Below are 10,606 nucleotides of genomic sequence, written 5' to 3' on the forward strand. Positions count from 1 at the left end.
CCGAAGTAGGCCAGTTGGTTGCAAACATTCCCACTTCAAAAGAAGTTAACCAAACAATTTTGTGAAGGTTATCGACAGCTTTATTAATCTTCACATATCATAGACAGTCACAAACTTGTTGAATCGTTTGATGGAGATATTTTGGTCAGATCATTTGGCAACACGACACTAGTACCCTACAAAACATAAAAAATGGTATTCTCATATCTCACTACTTCAAGATGCTAACAGACATACTAAAATGCGATTCAAACACTCTCATAACTCAACTTACATTATGTAATGTTTCATGTTCAAAGTTTAAATTCTTCTCCCTGTTGGAATTATCAATTTTACATAATAAAAATATATATAATATATTTTTAAAATTTTATAAGAATTTTTTAATTATATTTCTACAAAAGAATTAACTTTTTTAGAAATTTTGAGGGCATGGCCCAAGACTCCGACCAGTGAGAAGACCTGTTAGGAACTCCAGCCTCCCTCAAAAGACAGAAAAGAAAAGGAAAGTTTAGATTTCTTAGATTCAAATAGTCACAAGGTTGGAATTTTCAAGAAAACAATAATTATTAATATATACACACACATATGTATCAAATTCAATTTTAATTTAATAAAATTTATTTTTTTATAGTATTTAAGGGCTTGTTTGAAATTTATCATTATAAAAAATAAAATACATGAACTCTATCCCTTATCATTATCAAAAAAAAAAAAGGGTAATCTACAGATTCTACACGTTACTTTTTGTAAACTTTCTTTTAAAAAAAATAAAAAATAGAAATGGTCTCCCAAACATCATTTTTTGTTTTTAGTATTTTGAAAATTGTTTTTAAAAGCAAAGCTAAACACATATAATGTAAAAATTATTATTTGAAAACTGATTTCAATTTCAATTTTTTGAAAATTGTTTTTATATTATTTTGAAAACAAAAACAAAATCCTCCTACCAAACAGACCCTAATATTGTTTACTCTTGTACCATATGCGCTTCAACTGTTATGATCGTCAAGTACATGGTTACCATATTCCAAACTCTAAATTTAATAGTTACCTCCCAAGTTCCCCTCGAGGGGATTAAGTTAGAGCTTGAGAGCAACTTAGTTACCTATTGGTTTTGTTAAGTTGATGGGCTCCTAACTCTATCGTGCCTCTGCCTATAAGGGAATGCTTAATTCCTAGTTAGCTGAGACTTGAGGATTTAGTTACTTGTTTTGAAGCTTGGCCTGGGTTGGGTTAAAGCGGGAGAATAGCTTAGTTTCCGTAGGATTTTGTTAAGGAAGAACAGTCCGAACTCTTACAGATCCTTAAATTTGAATCGGTCTCCCAAGAATTTCTTAAATTCCTCTGTGGCTGACTTTTGTTTTTATAGGTATGAGTTTTAATCTATATGATCTCCACGCAGTACAAAGAACACATTTTTTGCAGAGCAATTATTAACCTACTTTTTTTAAGTTAAAAGAAAAGAGTTTGTTTATATTGTGTAGGGTGTACAGTAAGAAAGTGTTTTTACTATTTTTTTTAAAGAGAGTTTCAATCTATAATGTTCGCTCCTGATGATAGCTCTTTATTATCGGACCAAGATACCAGTTAGTTTTTAGTGTAGGTGGGGATTAAGTCTCAAATCTCTTACATAACCATCAGAAATTTTACCAATTGAGCTAATTGGAACACACAAAAAGTGCTTTTACTCTAAGCATTGATCTCAAGAAAATCTGTAGAATTGGGTCATTGTCCTAACTTGAGCAAAGGAATGACCGACTTATGAGCTAATTTTTATCAATCACAAAAAGTAATTTTTTTTTTTGGTAAATAATTTAGACATTTAGTATTATGTTGTTGAAATAACATCAATCATATTTATTATCACATCAATGTGTGAGTATTTAGCATTTTTCATTAAACTATCAATTTGCCATATTAGAATGACTTCATCATTTTTATATTTATTTTAAATAACCAAAAAAAAAAAACCTTTAAATCTTCCTCCTCATCTCCTCCACCACTTTCTACCATCATCAGAGAACTATCTTCATGCACCTTATTCCATTTCATAAAAAATCTAGACCCCAAATGCATAAACACTCTATTCTCTATAGCAACGAAATCCGGGGATTTCAAGATGAAACCAAATCCACATTTGTGCGATTTGGGAACCAAAAACCAAACCAATTCGAGGAATTCTTCAGTGACCATACAAGATGATCTTGAAGGTGTGATATGCGAGGGAAGCCAATGCTTGCAAACGATGGGATTGAGGATGATTTCAAGTTGGTTGGAGAGACAGAAAAACATTGATTGTTAAATAGGAAAACAAATACAAAATATATTGTCTGTTGACTTTTTTTTTTTTTAAGAGTCAAGCTAAAGAGTGTCCTTAGGACAATAGTTAATAATCTATTTTAAAAAAATTTTGACACAACTTTTATGAAAAATGAAAAAAAAAAAAAAACTGTTAAAACATTAAATTTTTTTTTAATAAAAACTTTATTTAAATAAATTATTAACTATTACTCTAAGTGCATCTATTAGCATTTCCCTTTTTTAGATGTAAACATCTTATTCATACTTTACGGTACATTTGTGATTCATGCCCAACAATATCGTCACCACCACCAAGCCACAATCATTGATACCCCACACCATAAGACCATCTTGTTTCTTGTGCATTGCATTTTATTGATTTGATAGTACTAATGTGTTTGGTTACTGAGAAATGGACGGAAAGTGAAGGAAATTTATTGTCTATTTGGGAATGAAAATTTCCTTTTCTTTGTCAAGGCATTAATCTTTATTCTCTTTGCGGCGAAAATGGCCAACTGGCCTTAAAATCATAACTATCTAGTTAGTAGGCGCTGTTTAGAAACATATTTTGTTTATAGCATCTCGAGTCTCAAAGACTCGATTTTGGGCTTCAAAATCGAGTCTTTGAGGCTCGATTTGTATGCTTAGACCAGTTCTGATCTGGCACTTTGTCCACATGGGTGTCCACCTGGAAATCGAGTCTCTAAGACTCGATTTCAAACCCAAAATTTTTTTAAAAAAATTCTAAGTCTCTACATACCGAAATACCCAAAACAAATTTCACCGCTACACAGATCAGATCAGATCAGAGGGAGAGAAAGAGAATCACACAGCTACTCAGATCAGATCAGAGGGAGAGAAACAGAGAACCTCAACAGCGCGGCCTAGGGCTCGCGCCGGCCAGCGTCGCGCGCGGCCAGGGGCTCGCGCTGGCCTGGGGCTCGCGCTGGCCTTAGGCCGCGCGCGACCCAGGCTCGCGCAAGCTCCAGGCCGCGCGGGAGCCCCAGGCCTGAGGCCAGCGCGAGCCCCAGGCCAACGCGAGCCCCTGGCCGCGCACGAGCCCCAGGCCGCGCGCGACCTAGGCTCGCGCGAGCCCCTGGCCGCACTCGACGCTGGCCGGCGCGAGCCCCAGGCCGCCTGGGTCGCTGGTCAGTTTCTGGTTTTCTTTTCTTTTTTCTTTTTTCTTTTTTCTCTGGGTTTTTTCGTCTGATGCTCTGGTGTTTGGTTTGGTCTGAGTGTTATAGATAGGGCTTAGAAATCGAGTCTTAGAGACTCGATTTCCATGTAAATGCCATGTGGCACCTCTGCCACATCAGAGTTGGTCCAAGCTACAAACCGAGCGTCAAAGACTCGATTTTGAAGACCAAAATCGAGTCTTTAAGACTCGAGATGCTATAAACAAAATATGTTTCTAAACAGCGCCTACTAACTAGATAGTTACGATTTTAAGGCTAGTTGGCCATTTTCGCCTCTCTTTGCTGATAACTTGGCCTGCATGATGCAACCTGATTTTTAGCCTTTTAGGTGGCTAGCTAATAACGTGACAATCTTCGTATAGACTGACACATCAGTTTGTGAGTTTGTGTAGGGAAGGTCCGTCACACCTATAACGTTTTTCTTCTACTACATATGGGCTTTGTTTGGTTGGAGGAGTGGAAAAGTGGGAGGATGGAAAATTGTGGGAGGATGGAAAATATTTAGTTTTCCCTCTTGTGTGTTTGGTTGGAGGAGTGGAAAATTGGGAGGATGGAAAACTTTTTTGTTTGGTTGGAGAGAAAAAGAGGAGGATGGAAAATGTAATTTATATATATTGACTATTATGCCCTTATTACATAATAGGTAAGAAATAGTTTATTTATACTTATTAAATAATATAAAATTTATCACATCATATATATAAATTTATATTATTATTTTTATTGTTATAATATAAAAATTACAATAGTGTACATATAAATTTAATTGGGCAAAAAATTTTGTAACCAGCAAAAAAGTGGTTAGCAAATTTACACTACATTCAACTCACAAAAACGTGGTCAGCAAAGATGAAGGCTAGCAAACTTTAGTAAAGTCAATACAAAATAAAAAAATGAAAACAAAATAGAGATTGAAAATCAAGTGGGTAGGTGTGAATGTACTGAGCGTAGGTGGGGAGGCTAAAATGGTAAAAATGCTGGGTGAAAACTTTTCTCTCCCAGCTTTTCCTCCCGAATTGGGAAGACAAACATTTGTGGGCCCGGATAGAAAGTTTTCTCCCGGTTTTCCACTCCCTCCCATTTTCCTCCATTCCCAAACAGCAAAAAATCCACATTTTCTCTCCTATATTTTCCATCCCTCCTAAATTCCATCCAACCAAACACAGTGATGGTGTGGTGTGTGTATGTTCCCCACAAAATAAAGTGACTTAAAGGGACCAATCTTATGGGTTGGATTAAGATTTTATTGCTGGAGTGTCTGAACCCCCCCAGCAAAAGTTAGAAAGTGTTCATGTCAAGCATAAATCCGGCATATCTGGAAAGCTAAAAGCTCCAAACATCCCATGAATCTAGGATCATCATTCACACGAGCATATGAACATGAATGAATGCAACATCAATCACCCCCATGAATGAATGCAACATCAATCACTTAGAGGCGCAAAAATCAACTTAATCCAATGAAAAAGTATTTGAGTCATCCTATTATATTTAGTATTTACAACCAGCTGGAATCCAAAAGATACTACTATATACTGGTGCTCCAATTCCCTCAAAATTGCGATAAGAAAGGCACCTCCAACACGACATTCCCAACATTGATTTCACCCTGCCCGTTCATGTTGAGATCATACAGCCTTTCTCACGCTGTCAACTTCTGTGTGTGATTTTATGCCGAAAGGTGAAACTGCTCAATATCTGTTGAACCATTCTTGGCGAAATTTGTTATAAGCAGATTCATCATCTTACTTAATGTTGACTTGAAATCATTGGATTTGTTGCGCTTCCCTGCCTTATCCTGGACTACATCTTCTATAACAGTACCTACAGCAGCTGAACCTACAGGAACGCCCTCAGTATATGCTTTACACGCAGCCAAAATATTACGTGCACAATCGCGAAAATGAGCAGCAACGAAGTCCTCAAAATGCTGCAAATAAACTCAAATACATTACGGAGCCAGATATAGAAACTTTTCAGCCCATCAGTTCCTGCTGAAGTATAAATGTATGTGTACATATTTCTAAATGTGCAATAATATATTATAATTAATGGAATTATCAAGCTGATAAATGCATAGATGACCCCTTGGAAATATATCCAGAAAAGAAAGAGGTAAAAGAACTCTAAAATATATACACATAGGGATATATGCTCGAGTTACACTTGGAGCAACTCTTTATAGGCGGGTAACCTTACCAATCAATATATATATATATATATATTGGATTAACATTAAAAAAAATCCTCTCTTGGATTATACCCTTTAATTTGCTAACTAAGATGGTTATTATAATCATACCTTTGGTGGCCTCCGTAGCGTGTACATCATTGTCTTCAAGGATAGAATAAAGACATTCTCATTGTAATCATTTGATCTTCTTTCCCCTTCTGCTCCAGTGTATGTTGATTCATAACCAGGCTCATTAAAGAAAGGCTTATCATTCAGAATCAGAGCTTGTATAGATACCAACACTTGTAGCATGGTTGATTTCTCTGGGATCCAATTCTCACTCTGTTTACCAGTCCAGGTCCCCAAAAGACTGAGGCAGACTTTCCCACAATCATACAAATTTGGGTTCAGTCGAAGGCCACCTGAATAGTAGTACACCATCTGAAACAAGAAACTCCCAATTCTATTATCTACAATACAAAATATTATGGTTATGAAAGTACAGACATTATGACCAAATACATACCGGTGGTGAGTTGGGATAGCTAGTGGGAAAGAGGCAATCAAAGACAAAAAGACCATCATGGTAAGGAGTGCCTGCAGGTCCAATTATAACAGCCCTCAATAGTTCCATCCTTGCTTCATAGACTCTAACAAATATTGTCTCTGCAGAAGAAGAATTGGTGAGAGGCAGGGAATGATGAGTCATTTCAACAAACTAATAACATGTGATCACCAGAAAAGATGATTTTTTGAATTAATATAAAGCAAATTTTTTGGGGGGAAAAGAGGAGGGAGCTAAAAGAAAGGTAGTTAAGGGTGCAACAACTTGCAAAAAGTAGAAAATCATCCATATTCTAGTATCATACACTTAACACTACAGTTAGTGCGTGTGAAGTGTGATATTAATTCTACCTTAAAACAGCCATTTTAAATGCTTTACAGATACTGTAGTTCAAATGATACAAGAGACCTGGACCAGTAAAAATGGTCCAAAAGATCATTCTTTCTGATGTGTAAGTACCATAATAGCATGTATAGCACAATTTACAATACAAAATGGACAGAACTCACCTGGTAAATTCTTCTCTAACATTTTCCACTCATCCTGAATTCTCTTTGCCCAATTCTTGGGTGGCTATAAACAAAGAGACAAACCAATTCATATGAGAAACACACAAATAATGACTTACATACAACATGTGCGTGTGTTTGTGTTTTAGAGAGGCACACACACACTATAAAGAGGAAACAGTCAAAATGTAAAATTTCATCCTTTTTTTTAAGTAAATAACATAGAACAAATCTGTATGTAACTTAGGTCACCTTCCCATCTGAAAAGCCCATGCGGCTATAGTGATGATCTGAATAATCATCCACGACATCAAATTGCTTAAAAGGTTGAAGTTTTCTCATAACTGCATCCTCATTTTCTTGCACTTTCTCCTCTGAACTTGGCTCAGCAGGGACTGTTGAACTGCATGTAGCTTCTGCCTGCCTTTTGCTTTCAGGAAGATCTGAAATAGTTAAAGTACTGGTTGAAGCTGGTGGGTCTGCACTTGATTTTGGGTCCTTCAACCAAGGAAGTGTTGCTTCTACCCCAGGAGGCAAATCAACATTATCAAATTGGGTTTGCATATTTACATAACTATCATCGTACAAGAAATTATCATTGTCGTCGTAATCAGAAACATAATCATCCTCATCAAAGAAACCAGTATCTTCATCAACAGCACCATTTCCATCCTCATCATCATGATGATATGATAAATCTGAATTGGAACTATTAAGATTGTTTGAATTGGTTGATCCTGATGTAGAATTCTTAAGGGGACCAACACTATCCAGTGATCCTAGCACAGTAGAATTTCCAAGATTGACAGCCAAAGCATCCTAGAGAAAGAAGAGAAATACAAAGCAAGTGGGACAAGTAATATTAACCAAGTGTAAATCTATCAGCAAAGCATACAGTTAATCCTATATACCTTGACTTTGTCTTGCTGTGTCTCATCATAGCATATTTTTGCTTTCCCCTTGCTGCCCATGGCAACCTAAACAACAAGATTGCTTCTTGAGCATGAAGGAAAATTTAAAGGATAACTTCTACATCAAGCAGGCAGGGAAACTAAGCATGTCCACAGAAATTACAGAAAGAATCTGGCTATCCACTGTAATTATTAACTCAGGAAATGGAAAAATACCATTGACAAAAATGTATTCTGCAAAAAATGAGAATGTATGCATTCAAGTGTGATGATGTGCACATCATGTGTTTGAGAGAGAGAGAGAGAGAGAGAGAGATAAATAAAAAAAAATGATAATTGAAAAGGAAAAGGCAAAAAAAAAAAAAAAAAAAAAAAAAAAAAACAGTTTCAGCAAAAGAGAATATGGTTTTGGAGTAGCTAAGAAATTTGTATGCTTAGAACTCATCCCACATGGGAAAAACACCAAAGAGTGGATTGATTAACACACACTTTAATTTCTTTAAATCCAAAAGGTAAATAAATCAGCCTCACTGTGCAAAACAGCTGGTCAAACTTCAAAGCACCATACATACTCAAGCATGAACATTCACACTGGAACAGGAGTGATAATGTGATATTGAACTATAGTGTAGGCCACTACAAGAATAATCAGCACTTAGTTGGCACATTTTGCACTTTAAAGTTCATATGTGAGCATGCCTTAATCCATACTTTGATACAAGAAACAATTGAGACTCACTCTAGACTTATTATTGGATGCCTTAATTTACCTTACATTTAAACCATTGCAAATAATGCTGTTTATATATCCATATAAACTAAACTTTAAGATCACAAGTAACACAAAGCCTAAAATGACATTTTGTTGTCTATATGCTCAAGTATACATTTGAAATTAAGCATGCTTAATTGAGTATCCCTTGCTCTAGACTCATTCTTCGATATGGCTCCATGATACAAACCCAAAGCACTTTTTATTTATTTATTTATTTTTCCTGTAAGAAGAAACAAAACACTGTTTGGAGGAAGAGAAAGTCGAGGGACAGAAAAGGGTTGGAAGGGGTTGAAAACCCAAGGTAACAAATTGTACAATGATCCGGGGTATCAATTCATACCTCCCTTTTCTTACAAACCAAACAACAAAAGTTTTCCTAACTTCCCTTAACTTTCTCAGCAACCAAACACAATGACTTTTTTACTAACTTTTCCTCAACTTCCTCAGAAACCAAAATAAAACCTTTTAACAACAAATGCATGTTAATTATTGGAATCACCAAAGCAAATTAACAACAAAAAACTCACAAAACAATTACAGATCATATCCAGACCAAGATCAACAACCCCAGTAACCAAGTACCCCCCACCGCACCCCCCCCCCCCCCCCCAAAAAAAACAAAATTAACAATCTTTACCAACCCAACAAAGAAAACTAACAAAAACCCACCAATCCAATTCCAAATCCCAACAACAAAAAACAATCAAATCCCATCGAATTCATCAAAACCCAGGATTTTTTTTTCTTCTAAAGTAACCAATTAAATATAAATTACTTCAATCAAAAAAAAAAAATACCTCGTTTTGTTTGGGTTTCTTGGAGATCAGAGTCTGGGCAGCTTCAGAGGTGCAATCCCCCAAATCCAGATCCATTATAACCCAATTCCTCTCTCAAATTTCTAGAGAGAGAGAGAAAAAAAAAAAAAAAAAAAACAAAACAAAAAGTATGAGACCAAACTTTGAGAGAAAGAGAGAGAAAACCAGTACTGTAACTCTAAGTACAAATTAGATTTTTTTTTCCCCTCTAAACCCAAAAACAAAATCAAATAATTAAAAAAAAAAAAAAAAAAAAAAAGTATTTGGACGCGTTAGATTGGGAAACCTGAAAAGTCTGGAAATGCTGAATCTAGTTTTAAGTGTTAGTCTTAAAGAGAGAGAGAGAGAGAGAGAGAGAGAGAGCTCAGTTGGGTGCCGTACGAGGCAAGGGAAACAGTATACTAGGAATTCTAATACGATGATATGAAACTCACCACGTGGGAGTATACAACTTGTTAGGTTCAAGCTTTTGGAGCACGTGTATAAAAAGATTGGTGGGCTTTTTAGAGTTAAGGTGGGAGTTGGAGTGGTTGATTATTTCTCAAGGGTACGTGGAAATATTTTGGCTTTACAATAAAGTACCCAAAGTACCCCTTTGCTTTTTAACAAAACTTTTGCTTTTTTGTGTCACGATTTTGATGCACTGTACTGTAACTATAGTGTGTTATAATAAAGAGTGTTTGTTTTTTGGATAAAATAATAAAGAGTGTTTTTGTAGATTATGATGACCGTCTGATATGAATATGCATGCATACTGTCGGATCATAAGATAAAGATACGTGTTTTAATCTGTCCTTGCTGGTTTGCAACTCTTCTGATTAGTGTTATTACTTTTCTAGTTCTCTTGTTCAAATATAATAAATGGAATTTTTTGAAAGATTCTCAGAATTTCTCTTCATTTTTTTCAATAATTTCTTTTTCTAAGGATGCGCATGCAAGTCCTCAAAAGACTATATATATATATATATATATTGGGTTCAAGCTACATCTAGTATATGTTTGAATTCAGTTGATTGCGTCTGTGCATTTCACGTTTGGCGTTTCTTCTTTTTTTTGGGATGCATGCGTTTCAGGAGACATAAAGCACTATTCAGTGGGTTCCGTGCACTGTTCACAGGACCCACAAGTACTCTATTAAAAAAAACATTAAAAATAGGTCCTACGGCACTATTCACATGTTTAAAAATTATTTTGCTACAGTATTTTTCAGTTTTCAGCCAAATAAGTTGTATCCAAACGGACCTCTAGTGTAACTCTAAGTAATATTACACCACTCAATAACTTGTTATAAGATTCATATTTTGAAAATTTCACTGTTGAATTATATGTTCTATATGTTTTTAACAATCATGCCAATT

The 10,606-nt window shown here is 35.5% G+C and overlaps 1 protein-coding gene across 2 annotated transcripts; it reads right to left on the reverse strand.

Annotated features, from left to right (window-relative positions):
• Positions 1-4,913: 4,913 nt before the first annotated feature.
• Positions 4,914-9,655, reverse strand: LOC126695544 (putative ubiquitin-conjugating enzyme E2 38). Of its 2 annotated transcripts, XM_050392350.1 has the most exons (8): positions 9,535-9,655; positions 9,231-9,331; positions 7,659-7,724; positions 7,000-7,566; positions 6,748-6,811; positions 6,200-6,339; positions 5,803-6,114; positions 4,914-5,430 (listed from the first exon to the last, which is right to left on the reverse strand). In XM_050392350.1, the coding sequence occupies exons 2-8, from the start codon at positions 9,303-9,305 to the stop codon at positions 5,170-5,172; spliced, it is 1,485 nt and encodes a 494-aa protein (XP_050248307.1). In that variant the 5' UTR covers positions 9,306-9,331; positions 9,535-9,655; the 3' UTR covers positions 4,914-5,169. The 2 variants fall into 2 exon arrangements, with proteins under 2 accessions (XP_050248307.1, XP_050248306.1); XM_050392349.1 differs by lacking the exon at positions 9,535-9,655 and having other exon boundaries at positions 9,231-9,496.
• Positions 9,656-10,606: the final 951 nt, after the last annotated feature.

The sequence above is a fragment of the Quercus robur genome, chromosome 8, assembly GCF_932294415.1.
Source record: "Quercus robur chromosome 8, dhQueRobu3.1, whole genome shotgun sequence".
Taxonomy (NCBI): Eukaryota; Viridiplantae; Streptophyta; class Magnoliopsida; order Fagales; family Fagaceae; genus Quercus; species Quercus robur.